We start from the raw sequence: 18,701 nt of genomic DNA on the forward strand, positions 1-18,701 counted from the left end.
ATATTTTGAATGGGTGGTTGGGAGAACACCTAGCTTGCCCTAATACGAAAATGGAAGTAATCTCAACCATACTTTACTTTCAACCATACTTTGCTTTTAATATTTCCTTTCCTTTCAACCATACTTTACTTTACTTTTAATATTTATAATGCGCAACCATGGACCCTAAGGCATTGGGGCACAGACGAAACAGAACATAAACCAAAAAAGAGATACCCCCCAGAGGTTAGCTAAGGTACTTAAAGTGAGTCCAAGGAACTAATTTAGGAGAATAGGAGGGTTTTCAGGCCTTTCTTAAAGGTAGTCAAAGAGGACTGACCTCTTAATGCCGACGGTAGGAAATTCCAAAGCTTGGGTGCAGCAATGAAAAAATCACCCTGTTCTGCCTTCTTCGTTTTGCACCATGGGAGAAACAAAGTTCTGACCACTGGATCTGAGCTCCCTGCTATTAATTTTATCAATAATATGGGCTTACAGATATGGAGGCATTTGGCCTAGTCTGCATTTAAATGTAATGAACAGTAATCTGAACTTGGCTCGTGCCCCCACGGGGAGCCTGTGTAGGGAACGTCTGGCATTTGAAACATGATCATGGCGCGATAGGCCAACTACCACTCTAAACTGCTCCATTCTGAACAACTTGGAGTCTGTTAGAATCAGCCTTACTTGGACCAACCAGTAGGCTGCTGCAATAATCGATTTTTGCCCCTATAATAGCTAAGGCTATAGTTTGTGCATTGGCCTGAGAAATATATGGCGTGAGATGCGACAAGAGTTTGACGGAATATACAGATGATGAGACAATACCACTCACCTGGGTTCTCAAGGACAACGTCTGGTCCAAGACTACACCCAGAATTTGGTAACTTGAGTAGAGGGATGATATTATCATCACCCAGCCTAAAAGATGTATAAGCCAGGTCCAGTTTAGCTAATGCAGCAGAGCTGCCCACAATCAGTTCTGTTTTTCCTCTGTTAAGGGCGAGATTATTGTCGATCATCCAATTCTCAATCAGAGTGAAAACTCTATTGAGTTCCTGCTGATCCTGCAAGTGGACGCCTGTAAGTGGGATGACAAACTGGGTGTCGTCTGCATAGTTGGAAAATATGACTCCTTCCTGCTGTAAAAGTGAGAAGAAAGGGGCCATAAAGATATTATAGAGGCAGGGGGGAGGTACTCGCCACCTGCGGCACTCCGAAAAGCACATTAATAGGTGAAGCCTCTGTCTCCTCAGAACAAACCCTACTATGCCTATGTTCAGGGAAGGAGGTTATCGAAAGCGCTGCGGCTGTAGAGAAGTTATCCACCTCCATCAATCTGGACACCAGAGTGGAATGTTCAACCAAATCAAACACGGCTGAAAGGTCCAGAGAGACTAACAGGGAAGGAGAACCTTTATCCATATGTCCTAGAAGTCTAGATTTTAGGTCAAGTGAGGTGGTCTTGGTACCGAAACCTTGTCTGAAGCCAGATTGATAAGGATTCAGAATTGGAATTTGTTTAAGATGCCGTGAGATTTGAATATAAGCAACACAATGTAATATTTCTAACAAGAACGTTGTATTCGTTATGGGATGAAAATTAAGTGGGTCATCTGCCACCAGCCCAGGTATTTTCAGGATGGGAGTAACCCAGGCCTGTTTTTAAATCGTCTGGGACATTGCCCTCGTGCAATGAGGCGTTGACGAACTTACAGATGGACTTCAAAAGAGCAGGAGGATATGACTTCATAATCAACGAGGAACACCGATCACCCTTGCATTTTGTCGCCTTCATTTGCTTCACAATAATCTTCAAAGCATCCTCCGATATTGGGTGAAAATTAAATTGGGGTATCAATGGGCTTCGGGAATAGAAATTGTGACTGCTATCCGACGGTGAAGCAAGAGCCTCTTTTTTTTTAAGAAGAGTGTCCTTTCTGATGGCCATGGTTATTTTTGCTACGCAGTTTGGATTTGCTGACACCTATTGGCATCTTTAGGTAATAGTTGCGCCAATGGCTGAGGCGTGATCTCATGTTCTTTCAGGATTTTAAAAAGTTCCTCCACATCTGAAGTGGCATTTTGGATTCTGGTATTATGACATTTCTTTTTTTTTTTGCTTCTACTATGGTCTGTTTATATACTTTAGCAGCTGTTTTGTAGGCTGCCCAAGAGGTAGTGTTAGGATTACCTTTCCAGTGGTAAAAAGATTTTAGAGACAAAGATTTGTTTTCATAGCTCGGCAGAAAACCAAGGTTTACTTTTGCTTCCCTCTGCAGATTTTTTCGACGTCAAGGGGGCAAGTGAATTGGCAATACGAGCCATGTTGGTAGTGAGACAACTAGACATCATTTGCAAGGAGGTTGATTCCGCAAAATTGACTGTACGGTCAATTAGGGGTTTGATAGTAGTGAGAGTAAGATGTTTCAAATTAAGCAACATGCTGGTTATCTTGTTCTTCTCAGAGCGAAAGGCAGAGAAATGTCAAAGTGCACAAATACACGATCCGACCATGGACATGGTGAAGTCTGAATGTGACATGAAGGACTGATAGCCAGTCCAAGGTATTGGCTAAGTTATGAGTGGGGACATGTACTGGTTGTTTGAACCATAAGTCAGCTAAAGATTTTTCTAATTTCGCTGCAAGGTAGTCCTTGGCATTACCAAGCCAATAATTAAAATCTCCAAGGAGAATAAAACGCGATGTAGGCTTTGAAGATGGTAGCAGGTGATTGGTAAGGGACTCGATAAAGTTTGCGGACAGCGAGGGCAGTCGATATAAAAGTAGAATGTAGATTTTGCATTCATGCCAACCTTTCATATGTAAGGACTCGATGCCCTCCATAATTTGTCCCTGTAATTCCAAAATAGAGAATACATTCTTAATAATAAAAGGTACCCCCCCTCCTCTGCCCTCTAATCTGTCCTGTCGTAACATGACATATCCTTTTGGTATGGCTAAATTAAGGCTTGGGCCGGTGGCACTAGTGCCCCAGGTTTTCATCAGGGCACATATGTCCAAGTAATTTTGTTCAATATAGTTCGAAATTTCATGTGCGTGCTTAGCCAAGGAGCGTGTGTTCAAAAGCATGTAGTGTAGATTGCAAACTGGTGCAGACGGGCAAGAGTAGGATACATGTGATGCAGGGACCTTTTCGTCAGGACAAGGAAATGGGCCAGTGTTCACTGCAATGGTCTGAGGAGTAGATCTGGGCACCAGAGTTGCCCGATCAGGCAACCTCGGGGTCTGAGTGACTGATGGAGTGGCTACAGCGGGTTTCAATTCCAAATTGAATTCACAGTTTGAAGGGGGTGAAACTACACTACACTACACTAAAGAAAGCACAGTCTTGGTCAGTCTCTTGTCAAAATAATAATGGCCTATGCTAAAAAAAACGAATGCCTGTGCTTATTCTGAGATAACAAATGGATGAAGGGATATGGATTGGGTCAAAAGAAAATCTGTGTAAAAAACGTGTCAGTGTGGCTGAGCAACCGTCTTTCCCCAGGTTTTGCAGTGCATGGTAAGGTGGCACGCTTAGCTTGGGTGACACATTCTGGCTCCAGACACACAGATGGAGTTCAGATCGTGGACCAGGGCCCAATTGGCCTACCACAATCAAGTTTTTTGGCAGATCAACAAAATGACCACAGCTCACAATCGTGGCACGGCTTCTTCTCCAGAAGTACAATTTCACCCAGGTCTCCCTCTGCCGGGCTCGGACCTTTATATCACAGTTCATGCGGTTCCCTTCCTCAAGCTTTGTGTCACATTCAATAGGCTCCTCTGTTGGGCTCAGGCCTCTTTTGCTTTTCCTACTGTCAAAGACTTTCGAATGTGCAAGGTTTTTTCTAAGACATCTGTATGACTAGTTAGACCTTTCTTTTAATTTGCTTTTCCCCTTGAAGCACAAAAGTTCCTTGATTCCATAGCTTCGCAAACATACAAAAAGAAAAAGTTCAATACAAATGACACTTTCTTGCAATGCCTTCTGGTACTTGCAGTTTTCACTCTCAGGCTCCCCTCAGTCGGGTGCACGCTTCCATGTATTTCTTGTCTGCGCGATATCACAAAGACCTTCGATTGTACCGCTTCTTACGGTATTAACACTTTGCTACTTGGTATTGTGCTTTGCCTTTAACAGCGAACAGGAGTCTTTAACCACTTTCCTCACGGTTACCGTCTTGCGCACAACCTTTGCTTGCTATATTGTTGCCGCTACAATGTTCGTTTCACACAGACCAGTCTTTCAGGGCATTCACTTCACTCACCGGCTGTGTGGACTCCTCGCGTTTGCTCACGGCCCTGTTCCTGGAGTCAAGGCTTGCAGTTCACAGCTGGTGTCTACACCCCCCAACTCTGTCATTCACACGGGAGGGTGGCTGATAATGTGGAAACACTATGCAAGCTTTCTCTTTCCTTTCAATCAGCCTTTCATCCACATCCTTAAGGATCCCAGGGAGGTACAGACCTATCGCAGTGAGGTTCGGGCTTTCTCTCCCCCTTGCTACCGTCCGTTGGCCTGTCGTCCTGCTCCACTTGGTTTGCCACGGCCCTGGAAGTATTGCTTCATTCTGTTCCTCACCTTGCTCACAGTGTGTCCCTGTGCTCCACCTTTTATTTTTGTGGGGCGAGCTAATGTGTTTCAGTTGTATACAATTGTGGTCAATTGCCTGACTTTGTCTGACCATATTAATGGGATATGTCAAGTGTAACGTATGAGTGTCAGTCTTTTTCCTTTTGGGCCTCCTCTTCCTCTGCTCAGTATTTGTGTAGCTAATGAGTGCGGGGGGGGGGGGAACTGGGATGTTGGAATAACCTAAAAAAATAGGATGGGATTGGGTTGTTGGAAAGGGAGGGATACCGCGTCTCACCATTAGCTGCCTCACCTCCACTCCCTGAGGACCCCTCACCCAGGTGAGCCTGCTTTGCATATCTTCCCCCAGGGTCAGGATCCGAAAGCACCAGCCTTTCCTTGGCCACCTGAGGGGAGGATTGTGGGGGGAAAACAAGTGGGAACACCCTCAGGTTTCTCACACTACTTATTAATTTGTTGCTCTTTATCCAGAGGTATGTACCATGAAATGCATGGGGAATCAGGAAGGGTTAAATGCATTTAAACATACTTCACCCTCTCACTCCATCTTGTGGCCCCAAACCCCACACAAGCAAGTTCCGGATGCTTCTATGAGCTCTTATTTCCACCAATTCAGTGTGTAGACCATCATCAGAGGGAAGCACAAGACCCGGACCTCTAAGAAAAGGAGCTCAAAACATCCTTTGGCTTCTCTCACTGATCTTCCTCCTGCCTGCATCACCCTATGACCTTTTCTTCTTTTGTGAGGACTTGAAAAAGGGGATAACGTATTGAAAATATTCAAAAGGAAAACCGCAGATAACAGAAGTATACATGCTGCTTTCTGTGGTACATAGATCTCAGAGCTGGAATACCAAAATGGAGGCTGTACCAGCATATCCCTAAAATGGATTTATGCAGTGACCCAAGTTGAGAGATTTGGGCATGGAAGGAGAGCCGATAGGAACAACTCTTGTTTTCCAAAAATAAAATGCAATTTGGCTTCTCATTAAGGTGAATTTGTTCTGCATCTTAACCAAAGCATATCTGAAGAAGAGAATTGGGAGAGCTTCCAACGGGACTGTCCTTTGGGAAGGCAGATGGGTCTGACACAGTGTGACTGTATAGCTTGAATGACCTCACTTGAGCACCACTGGGCTCTTAGAGGGACAAGCTTGTCTGAAAGCTTCCTATTTCCATAAATTCCAGTCTGCCTATGAACCAGAACCTTTTATGAGCTGTTATGTAGAGATTGTGGTTCATGTGCTTCTGTAAACTATAAAATACTGTTTTCATTGTGATCCTGACTATTTTTTGGGGGGGGCTTGTTTTCCAGTGTTTGTTTCACACTTTCTGTTCGGGGAATCCCTACTCGTTACCACCACTGGTCACTGAAAGTTTGCATGAAAACGGTTATATAAAATGAACATTTTCACCAAAATGCTTTTTTGTTATAGAGCTAATTTGTCTAACCCATTTCTTTCTGCTCTCCCCCCCACGTCTGCAGACGTTTCTGTATAATGAGCTGTTCATTTACAGTATCAAAAAGAATACATGGACAAAGGTGGATGTTCCCAGTCCTCCGCCTAGACGCTGTGCTCACCAGGTATTGTATACTGAGAGAAAGACAAAGAACTTGCTAAATCAGGTGCATTGGTGAAATGTCTGAATTTAAGGCACCTGGGCATAGGCAGTTAGCTGTCATTCATTCCAGGGTCCTTAAGTGACATCTGGTTATTTTGTGATGGCTGCCACTTTTTGTCTAGCTTTAGGTGGAGCTGGGCATTTTCTGCCTTTGTATGGAATGCCACTTAGCGGTGAACAATGTATGTGAAAGGGGGCCATGTATAAAGTTAAAAAGATAATTGACGTGAACTCTACAACGTGGTTATAGTTTGGCTGTGGAGAAAATGAGAAGCACACTTCAGAGGGGATTTAGAGATGCCAATTGACTCACTTTTGGTGATTGGGTATGATACTGTGGTTTTCCATATTAAATGCAGCAAAGAGGCAAATTGTGTGTGCTTGTCCTTGTTCTCCGGCCTTGAGAAAAACATCTTGATGTCAATGATGCTCTTATCCTGCTTCATGTTTTTGGCACTGGGGAACGAATTGCAAGTCAATCTTGAGGTTTAGTTCAAGGCCGTCTTGGGGGGATAGCTCAGGGGCAATGCTATTCCCTTGGAAGCAAGACGATGCAGAGCAACAAAGGTTCCATCCCCGGGTCAGCGCTTAGAAAACCTCCGGTTATCAAGCACATTATAAATAACCAATTACAATTACAAAAAGGTTGGCAAAGAGTTTTTTGGTAACAGTAAGGTCTAGGGTTTTAACCATAAAAAGGAGGCAAAATATGGACCTATCATATATTTTTGGGATCTCTTGTAGTTGTTTTCAGAACTGGAATATCATGTCTAGGTTGCATTAGGTGATCAGGTAGAGGGGAAGAGACACACACGCATTCTCTTCAAAACTCTAGCCATCACACACAAATGCCTCTTGAATACTGCCCCAAGATACCTCTTAAAAAAAGTTCAAGAAAGCATAGTCTGCCAGGCCCACTGGGGCCTCCAACATGCACTGACTAACTACCCAAAGATTCATATTACAGAGATCTGGGGGGACTGAGCTTCCCGGTTATTGCCACCAAGATTTGTAACGCTCTTCCGTTGTCTCTAAGATCAGTACAATCTTACTGGGCTTTCTGCAAGCAGCTTGAGATGCTGCTATTCTCCCATAAGACCTTGGGGAGACGCATCTCTTAGAACCTGCCACTATGATACTCAAATCCTTAAGATTTTGCTTCAATTTTATTGGGTGGTTGTACTTCCTGTAACTAGCACCTGGATGCCTCTGGATTTAGTGCGCTTAATAAATGAACAAAAAATAAAAATAGAAGCGTTCAATGTCTCAACTTCTCTGATTGAGCGAGTGGGAGCCTTGAATGATTGATTATTTTTTATCAGTGTCATTGTAAATTATGTGAAAGGGATTAGGATTCTAGGGCTTGGGTGGTTGAGTGTATTTGGTAGGCTGATAATCTGTGGTAGATTGGAGAGAGTTGATCTTTGATAAGAAAAATGACAGTGGCTCTACCTAGAGTTTAGGAAGGAATCGGGGAGCATTATTTTTGGGAGGTGCAGCAAGTATTGTGAACATTTTGAAGATTTCTTTTGATTTGTGATCTGCTTCCAGTAATGGATTGAGATGGAATTCTTTTGGCTCTCGGAAAGGCCGATTTGTAACCTGTTCGGTATTGGGCAAGCAACCTGTTCTTGAGCAGAGTTGGACCTTCTCAAGGGTCTCTCTAGGCGTCTGCCAGGATATTTTAAAGATTAAAGGTGGTTGCTGATCCATTTATTGGTTGGCAACATCTTTGATTTGGCTCTACAGTGGTTTAAACATTATGTGGTATAAAGTATTTGTATAATCTGGGTTTCCAAAGGCTTGAATATTTTTGATTGACTTTGCAGGATTGCTCCCAATCAAAACTGGGTTATTTCCCCACAGAGCCATGGAGGCACACAATATATATATAAAAGTCAAAATTAGTTTGTGGTGGGATTTTTGGCTAAGCATTGTTTCTTAAACCATTCCACACTGTTTCACCAATCTGCACCAAATTCTGCATACTTGCCTGTTAGGACCCTACGAACTTTAGTGGCTACATGACATTTGGACACCTCTACACTTTCCCTGGATTTCAGCAAAAGTCAAACTTTGTTGTGGGTTTGTGGCTTGGCAAGGCATTGTTCCTTATACAATTCCACACTGTTTCACCAATCTGCACAACATTTTGCATAGTTACCTGTTGGGACCCTCTGGACATTACTGGCTAAATCACATTTGGACACCCCAACCTTTCCCTGGATTTCAGTACCTTCACACACGAGACGGAGGACCGGTCCCAACACGAGGAACAAAACTTGAGGTCCAGGCACTAGAATGCACGGTTTCCAAGATATTTGCACCGCAACAAACTTCATCACGCCAGGTGGGGAGAGAACACAGAAGATTTCAGTATGCAGTAGCACACCAACTCTCACCTCCCCCAAACATCTGCCCTGTGGTATGCCAGCCAGACACACGCGCCCATTCTCAGTGCAGTTTTACTTCAGGATAAAAAGCACATCTAGCTATAAGTGAATCGGAACAGAGACCTACAGGATCAGTGTTATCATCTCTATCTCCAGAACCCATTCAGAGAACGGTTACATATAAAACAACTTATTCCATCCCAACACACACATTCTAAAACAATAGACTTATTATCATTTTGGAAATGGTTAAATACAAATTCATTATTATTCCTTACATTATATGTCAAGGAAAATAAACTTCATGAACAATCTTCTAATGTTAAGATTGAACATAAAGTATTTAGACCATTTCTGTATATATTTTACAACACGTCAGGTTAAGAAACAAACACGTGGAAAATCAATTGGGGAAGACGCTGGTGAAGTCCTCTAGCTGTAAGGTTTTTAGATTTCTGCATGAAGTGAAAGGGAGCTTAAGTTTACTGCAGCACAGCTCTTTGCAGGTAGCATAAGTCTTCTCAAGTTGGACTGGTTTGTGATAGAACCCATGAAGAAATTGCCAATCTGTCATTGAAACAGAAACTTGCTGGTTTTCCTTTACCTAGTAAGAATACTCTTCCTAGGCTTGGTCCAAGTCAACAGTGTCCGGGGGTAATAAATAATAGTGTGTGGTGAAACAGAAGGAGGACTCGGACTACAGCGGTCATGATTCAAGGGTGTTAATTCAAATGAAAGAAAAATGCCTATCTGCCCATGTCGCTAAGGGGGAAGTTCCCTACCTTCTTAAACAAAACTGAGGGTGTTTGTCGACGTCTCTAAAGAAATTGTCTCAAACCAAATCCTAGGTAACTAACTGGCCCTACCACTTTAGAAAATCTAACTAAAAGGAAAAAGAGGCCAGAGTAATAGCCTCTGTCTGGATTTCGTCTGGCCCAACTGGTAGATGACTTATTTTCAATCTCAAAGTTCCTTTAGAATATAATGACACAATTCACAATCTTCTTGTAGGTTCTGTTGATACAAATATCCTCTGTACTGTTTTCTCTTCCTCCATGGAAAAATATAATTCTTGTTTTGTTACTTTTCTCGGATTTCAACAAATGTTGAAATCCCTCCAGTATCACTTTCAAGACAGTTCTTTTAAGCCTACGCTTCGTGACCTTTGGACTTCCAAGAGCCTTGTAACTCTTTGGTAGGTGTGCCGGCTCTCAATCAACTTAATAGACGTAAGGCATCTGCCTGTTTTGGTATTACAGTTTCCTGTAACGTAATTGGCTTTGCAAGCCTTGTTGCAGAGTATTCATACTCCTCAATCTGTTTTACGTAGGACGTATGCCCGTCCGACTTCATCAGTTCCTAGGCTTTCTCAGCCGTGGCATATAACACACATGTCCCTTGGGTGTGTGCCCGTTCAGCTCTCCCAACATCTTTTACCTTTGTCGGATTTCCCAGCCGTGGTTCTCTCTGTTCCAGTGTATTCAGTCGCTGTAACCTTGTTGGTTTTGGCAATCTTGGAAACCAAAGTTCATAGCCCTCACTGGTGTTATCACCTCAGGAATGTTTGCATCCCTGTTAGTGCTTGTCTGTGTGGCAAATGCTCTGGCAGTGTGAAGCTCGGGGATCCACTCCCTTCTTTCCTTTGGTCTCAGGGTCGGTTTGCCAGGCACCAGACCCACCACTGCCCTCCAGTTGTCGTGCCACCAGTGAAGACTGTTGTTTCTGTCTCTTGTCTTTCTCCTGACCGGAGCCTCTTGCTCAGTCAGAACGCCCACCTTTCAGCCTCCAGCTAGCGGGTCTCTCTTCTTCCATGCAACCACTGTCTATGTGGCTTGGTGTAGCTCCCCTCCTCCAGGACATCTCTACAGAGGCTTGTCTCTCCAAAGGTATTACTCTCCTCCCCCTGTAGGAGTCTCCCCTTGACTTGCAGTCCTCTCTGCTCTTATGCACGTCATCAGAAACTAAAGAATTGTGCCTGTCGTCTTTGATTATGGCTTGCCGACAACGTTCAGCATTCACTCCAGCAAAATGAGTGAAAGAAAGGTCCTTGTTGGTTATAGACATAACTGGAGATACCAAAGTCTTTCCAATGCCCATATATGCAGAAAGTGCATATAGGACTGGGAGTTCCTGATCGATCGGAATGGGAGTCCTTGTCCCCAAGAGGGGAGCCACTTCCAGTGAGGTCCCACTTGCCCAAACCCCTATGGAGGGTCTTGCTTAGTGGGCTCGCCTCCCTAGCATTAAAGGGGGTGGCTCCCCTATGGGGAGAAGGGACGAATTGTCCGGATTTGTCACAAGTGTTAAAGTGTTCCCTATCATGTGGATACTGGTCTCTCTCAGGTTCACCAAAGCACAACCCAGTCACAGGGATAGAGCGTTCAGCCACTTCTTAACTCGGCTCACGGTTTTGGGATATGGTGCCTAGATGCTTCTTTACCCAGCCCTCTTCATAGGGTTATAGCCTCCTGTTTGTTATTTGTGATTCACACCACAAGAATAGTGTCTGGCACACTGCTTCTCATCATGGTATATAATGCCATAGGCGACTGTCAGGGTATACTGCTCTTTCACTAATGCATCTCGTACATTTTTGACCATTCCTCTTTCATGCTCTCGGTTTAAAGAAAATGGTGCCCTTCCCACTAGAGGGGTTGCCTCCTCTCCTTTCTCACTCAGGAGGGATAAGATGCCCTCCATATTCAGGACCGATTGGTTCTCTTGCTCGTTTCATTTCTTTCTAAAGGGTTCAGAGTGCCCTTCTTGCTCTGGAGGGATAGAGTGCACCTCATACCAGAGGTCTGTCCATAGGCCTATGATGTCAAAGGGGACCGGTTCTCCAGGTCACTCCTCCTGGTAACTCCATGTCTAGCTGTCCTAGGGACTTCAGGGTTCTCCACATATGGCCCCTTTCGGAGCTTCTTACCTCCCCTCGGTCCTCGGGCTGGCTGGGGTCTTTGCATCTCCCAGGGGCCTTCTCTATTGGGGGTTGCTGTTCACGGTGGGTTTTAGTTTGTGGGACATCTCTTGGATCGAGTTTGCAAAATATCAGATTTGGAAGCTGGAGCCTGGACTGCCTTTTTTAGGATAGATGAGCATTGATTTGCCTGACTGTGACTTGCTCTAGATTTAGTTATTCAATTATGGATTTTGTTCCTCCCACGCCCTCATGCAGGTCCGACCTTCTTGGGTATAGTCTGACATCTGGCATTCTAGGCCCCAAACGTTCTAAAAATAGCTGTATGCATGATATAGAGGAATCGTGCATAAGGTCAAAGTCTGTCAGCCTGATTTTTAAGATTTGTTCCTTCTCCAACGAGCATGTGGGCTTCATCATATTTTCACATGATAAAGTGATAACCAACTTCTCTGAGATGGACATATTACTCACGTCGTGGCATGCACCGGGTAATGGAGAGGTCTCAGCGCATCCCCTATACCACCTCCAAGAATCTCATTGCTCTGGCTGTGTGGCTAGGTTAGGCCAGGTACCCTGGACTGCAGAGACCTCTCTGGGCCAGATAAAGAAAGTGATGAATCGACTGTCAAGTATTAATACTGGAATGCTTTCCATGGATTGCCCGTGTAGATCTGTCAATACAGAATAACTATTGAGAAAAGGTTTTTATGATGACTACTGCTAGAGCTGTAAAAAGTATCCCTCATATTTTGGGTTAATTCAAAAACCTGTTTCCCTCATTGGAGAAGGCTTATCAGTTGTCATGCGTTTACTGGTAAACTTAGATGTTGATTAAAAAGGGTGTTGCAGAGAGATTCTTGAGGTCCACCATGTAAAAGGCAATGGCGTGGTCAGGGGTACAGTAGATCGAGTAGGTAGGGTTTAGTTTGTTCGTGATGTGGAGGACATCCATAATGATCGGGATGGTACACTGCAGCTCATTTGGAAGCTAGATGTTTTCCGATTACCTTCTCACGAAGTGCAGGTGAGTGATGGGATGATAGTTAGCCAAGTTGTCTGGGTCCGTTGTGGAGAGTCTGGTCAATCTGCAGTGTGACCGGGAAGATGTCTTGAGTGAGAAGAGTATTCATTATGGCGTGGAGTGGATACATTGTTTTCCTGTCCTGGTTTTCATGATGGAGGCATAGAGGATTTCTTCATGTTAGATGGCTTTTATAGCTGTAAGGATTCTCGTTGGGCCATTTGTGCACATCTCCCTGAACTTGGTAGATCTTGGGACATCCGGTGGTGAGATTGGGACAAGAGGTATGTGATAGTCTTGCACTTGTCTGTAAATTAAGATGGTGCAAACTAATTTTCATAATCTCAGAATTATAATGAATTGGTCACGCCAGGAGTCAAACCTTTGAAGAGATGCGGGGGATAGCGGGACTGTGGAGGGAGGAAGCTAAATGGGAGACTAGGTATGATGAGCTGTGGACAGGAGGCACATTTTCTACTGCCAAAAACCATGGGCAGGCATACATAAGAAGAGATGGTGCAGCAGAAGCACACAACGTGGCCTGGTGAGATGTGACTTGACAAACCTAACTGCAGAGAGGAGCAACGCCTTGAAATGGAGAAGAAAGTGAACTGGAGATAAGACCACCTGTATTCTGTGGATTGAATCATAGATGGAAGAAAGGGGATCAGTATAATGGCATATGGCATTGAATCAGATCTTTAGGAAGTGAACGGGGGTGAGGAGGTAGATGGGAACATGATGCACTGCACAAGAAGAGGTACATTTATACAGGATGGGTGATTGGGTGAACTAGAAACATGTCCAATGGAGGAATGTGACGAATCTGAACTATTCCTCCCTTCTCCCTAAAGGGGACTCACCCCCCCTTTGAAGCTGGGGAGATGAGCCGCTAAGCAGTCTGGGAGTGACTCCCTCTAGGGGATAAGGCTCCCATTCCTATGAGAAACTCCTTATAAAGAAGAAATTGACTGCATATATGGGAATCAAACAGACTGATGTTACTTCTGTTTTGGATTCAACTGATGGTGACATTACTTAAATCTCTTTGGCTTCAGGTAATGCTGAATTCCCCCTGAACTCCACGGTCAAAGAGGAACACACCCCTTTCGTTTGTGGCAATGAACATAAAAAGACGAGAAACCTTGAATGAAGGAGAGAGAAGAATCCTATGGCAAGCCTCTGACTGGGAAGAGGTCCTGGAGTGGCAGAGCCACGCTAGACTGCAGAGCCAGCAGTAACGTGGAGCGAGAGCTGAACGCAAGGGAAACCGCCTGAAGGCTCACGTCCCGAGAGGCAATGAAGCCGGAGCAGAGAAGCGACTGGGAAAGTAGAAGGACTGTCTCTCCTGGTGGTGTGACCACTGCGAAGCCGTGGTGGGCCTGGGTCCCGTTAACCGACACAGAGACCAGGCCACAGTAGAGCAATTGGATCACCAAGCTCTGCATGAGAAGTGTGACAACTGCCGGGCAGAGAAACAGCTGCTGGAAAAACCTAGAGGATTGCAGGAGCCAGAAAAACCAGAATGCTGGACACAGGCAGTCACCCAACCTGAATTAAGCAGATCAGAAGGCTTCAGTGGGCCCTAGAAAACCAAGTGATGTTATACGAGGCTGAGCGAGGCTGAGGAAGCCAAAAGGATTACGGGAGCCAGAGAAACCTGAACACTGGATACGGGCAGACGCCCCAGAGAAACCCTGCTGAAATAAGCACATCCGAACACCAGAGGACTTTGGGAAGCCCTAGAAAACCAAACAATATTATACAAGTCTGGTGAGAGGCTACTAGTCTTGTCTATTTTTCTGTTACATTTATTCTAAGTGGTAAGGCCATATAGCAAGTAGGTTTTGGACTGAGGAATATTTTGTTTTGAACATTTACGAGCACCCTTGGTTTAGTTCATTAGGTAGAGCACCCTTGGTTTAGTTTATTAGGTAGGAAATTGCCCTCATAGCAAAAGTGTTTTTCTTATTATTTAAATAAAATATCCTTGAACCTGCTAAGTCCTAGTCCGACTCCGACTCCTCCTGGTTCGCCACAGGAGTGAGGCACTTTGTAAGTGATGGTAAGTCAAAAAATGACCATGATGACTGACCGATAAGGGGTGAGACCAAAGTCCTAAGTTGCCTTGTATCTCACAGCCATACACACTCTATCCCATTCAAGGGATGCATGTCCAGTCTTGTTTTGACTTTGTGTTCTGGGACTAGTCCCAGAAAAAAACCTCAACTGGATACGCATCTCCAGAATGGAATTCGTTGTGTTCTCACAGAATGTCATGTTTTTTTGCTTTTTACCCTGATGACAGAGTGAGCTCCTTACAGAAGTAGTTGACTTTCACTGAACAATAGTGCTTTGTTTGCTGTATGTGTTAGCTTGTGTCCCAGTGCTCCCTGCAGAAGCCTCTAAAAGCTAGTCTTGAATGCTCAACCACATCTACTTTAAGCCAAAGGAGCTGTGGAGTAATGCCGTACTTGTGTTTGTTGATTTTACATTTCTTTGTTGTTTCATTGCATAATAGTAACACTAGTGCACGGATATTAATTGGTGTTTAACATCAGGGCACAGTTCCAACCCTTCATGTTCTGGTATTACCACCTAGAACTGCGACTTGCCTCTGTTTATTGCTGGGATTGGAGAAAGTCTGAAGGGCAGGTTGGGAGAGTAGCAATGTGTGCTTGATAACCAAAATGCCCCATTTTTTACACTGCAATATTGTAGCTTATTATATTATGCTTCAGTTCAATGCATATTTTTTACCAATAACCCATATTTTTGAGCGTTTTGTAGTCCGTGTTTTCCGATGCATTTTTTTTTCTTTTCAGAATCAATGTCCAATCGATTCCTTACACTACTGGTGCATCGATTTGACATAAAAATAATCTGGCTGTTTCACAACAAATAATCAATTTTGGAATATGACCCGCCTGTTGTGACTTACGCCAGTGACTGGCAGAATTTACATCCACAAACCGTAAACAGAAAGTAGTGTCATTTACTAATTTTGAAAAAAACATGCATATTACAACTGAGTGGTCCATGTGTGTCTGTCATTGGTGGTCTGGTATGGCGTAACTCTGCTTTCCCTGCCACACCAGCCCTCCCTACCCACACAATCGCCCCCTCCCAAATTCCACTTGATCGCCATCACCTCAGAGGATAGCGCCTCCACAATCCAACACCTCAAACACTCTAACTGAGGAGAGGTGATGCCTGCTCGGCCCACATAGTTAAACTCGGCTCTACCACTCTTGTTCCAGCCCTAGGCGATTTTGTCAATGCCTCCTTCCGCTCCAACAATGTTCTTTCCAGCCTTCAAACAGCATGGGTCTCCCCATATCAAAAAACCTTCCCTCGATAACCCCCCCCCCCACCCACCAACTACCGATCTATCACCACTGTCCCTTTCCTCCTCAAAATCTTTGACTGCGTAGCATACTCCGAAATCCAACACCACCTTGAACAACACCAACTCCTTGTGCCAGACAATTTGGATTTAGAGCCAAACACAAACTGCCCTCCTAGACCTTAAAATCCAACTTGACCTCACCTGCGACTCAGGAAAACTAGCTATTTTACTCCTTCTAGACCCATCCCCGTCCCTTGTGGCGTCTCTCAAGGCACTTGCATTTCACCTGCATTGTACAATACCTATACCAAACTCCTCTTTGTCCACCTTGATGCCCTGGGCCTCCCATAAACAAACTTTGCTGATGGCACGCTAGTTCTCCTGTCGATCACAGGTAACAACACCCAGGATACTGATACGATCAACCGTACATAGTGTTATTCAGAATTGGATGGCAGCCTTCTCGATTGACGGAACCACCTGGACAAAGCAGGAGAAACTATCACTTTTCTTCAAACCAGTACAGAAGGGATAAGACTGGGTGGCTTCTGAGCAGTTCTGCAACTGTGCTAGGGTCGCTGCAGTTGGAAGCAGATCAAAAGAAAAAAGTCAACTGGTGCATGTCGCTCTTTTTCGGGGTCCACACCATTTATTCCACTGTTAGTCCCATTGAGGTTATGATAAAATGATCTCTGTTTTTAACATGGCATAGCTCGCTCTTCCCTCCTGCACTGCTTAGGCCACCCAGTCTTATCCCTTCTGTACTGGTTTGAAGGAAAGTGATAGTTTCTCCTTCTTTGTCCAAGTTATTCCAAGATTGGCTGCAACATTGCCACCCATACTTGGAAACATAAGGTTCACCCAATCCACCCACCCTTTTACATTTGAAATTGGTTCTGGACATGATTGTAGCTCAGGATCTTTAATTATTTTTAAGCGCAGTGTCAAAGATTAGGAAATATTCCTAGAGTTCCTTTGACTCGTGCTGACGCTTTGACTGTTTATAATCATTGCTGTATCTTAGATATCATTGTATAATATTTATCATTCGCACTGGTAACCCCACTCAAATAACTTTTGGATGTCATATGGCTTAACGCAGGATGCAATGTATTTCTTTTCATCACTCTTCCTAATCCATTGGGGGTTCTCGAAGTAGCCAGAATGTTGCACTAAGGCAAGTAAATGCTGGATGTGAAAAAAACAAGGAATTCTGTTTACCCCACGTCGTCCCCTGAGGTTTTTAAGATACTCCAAGTCAAGATGCATATGGTTTGCTCCATACCGAAAACCATAATTAAATGGGTTGCATTAGCGTCTCATCCCCAATGAAAGGCTGGACCATCTTTGTGTTGTCTAATTTGGGGCTGATTTTGGAAGACCCAAGACAGTTAATGAACAAATATCCTACCCTTTATAATAACTCTTACGGCTCACAACCCCAGATATTGGCCCTAAAAAAAAAAACCTGTGGCTTATTATCTGACCTAGATGACGAATCTCCGGATGCTGTCCCTTCTCCTCTATGGGGAGACCTTTCCCATAGGGCAAGGACATGGACCCACAGTACAAAAATCTCCTGGGGGTGGTACAAAGGGGGTGGATCACATGGGAGAGGTAGCCCCTTATGGGATTAGGGATGACTATCCGAAGAGAACACAGTATGCCGCCTGTGGGTCGCCCTCTACGTATCTGCTAAAGCCAGTTCCTACTTACACATTACAATAAAACATGCAAGTACTGTTTGTCAAAGTCAGTCCAACGAACACAATAGACCTGAGTAATGTTCAGGAAAATCAGACTTGCCTTCCATACACCATGAACATTGGTAGTGGGAAGAAGATGGCTAGGAGTAGGAAGATTACTCCTATGAACTATGGTGAGCGCTCTAGTTTTCCGCTGTATCTCATTGGACCAATAAGGTACAAAATAGATGAGGGAAACCTTTTAGAGGAGAATCAGCCACTGGAGAAACCGAGCCGCCAACCGTGAAGCAGGAAAGGAAGATACTGCACAGGGAAGAGAAACCAGCCGTAGCCCAAGAAGTGTGAACTAAAAGTATCACCCCCCGAACAGACCGTTGGGCATTCCACGATCCCCGAAGCAACAGCAAGCGGAAAGGAAACTCTGAGAGGGACGCAGAGTTCTACAGAGCCGCAACCGATGCCTGTAAGAGCCCAAACACTACCGGAACCTCATGAGGAAGTCCTGCTGCCGGAAGACGCAAACCGAGGGCAAAGGTACGCAAGCAGATTGAAAGGGGCAGCAGGTCTGGGGAAGCCGGGAGAAGCTGAGAGAGAGCAGATTGAGGGTAAGGGATCCTGAAAGCCAGAGAATAAAACGGACTGGCACTCTGAGTAAGAGACATATCAAATGAGGGTGGGACCCTGCCAACAGGAGCCTGTGAAGAGAGAAGGCCTAGCTTGGCGGGGGAGTGAACCAAGCTATCAAGGAACTGTACTGCTAGTTTGGGACCTGCACCCATATTTGAAACAGTGAATAAGAAGGTCAGGGACCCTGAAAGAAAGCAAAGGAAATACTGAAGAAGTCCATGTTTGGCAGGAGAGTAAACAAAGCTGTTAGCAAACGGCATCAGGAGTCTGGGACCGGCACGAAAATTAGAGTCCAAGAATAAAGTGAGCATTATTTATACTTCAGTGTCTGGGATCCAACAGGAAGATACTCTTAGAAACGGTCATATTCCCATGGATAGTATTTGGCAGGAGCGTGAACCAGACCTACCCAGGTAATAAACGAGATACCAGGCTTCAACAGGAAGCCGACTATTTATGAAAGAGTGGAAAAACCAGGGACA

General features: G+C 44.5%; 1 protein-coding gene across 1 annotated transcript in view; it reads left to right on the forward strand.

The window, feature by feature from the left end:
• The window catches only part of KLHDC4 (kelch domain containing 4), a 461,477-nt gene that overhangs the window by 81,045 nt on the left and 361,731 nt on the right, over positions 1-18,701 (forward strand). Inside the window, exon 4 of the mRNA XM_069636170.1 lies at positions 6,067-6,165. Within this exon, the coding sequence (XP_069492271.1) occupies positions 6,067-6,165 (99 nt within the window). The remainder of the gene's footprint in view (positions 1-6,066; positions 6,166-18,701) is intronic.

Source organism: Ambystoma mexicanum, chromosome 1q, assembly GCF_040938575.1.
Source record: "Ambystoma mexicanum isolate Mex_15411 chromosome 1q, UKY_AmexF1_1, whole genome shotgun sequence".
Lineage (NCBI taxonomy): Eukaryota > Metazoa > Chordata > Amphibia > Caudata > Ambystomatidae > Ambystoma > Ambystoma mexicanum.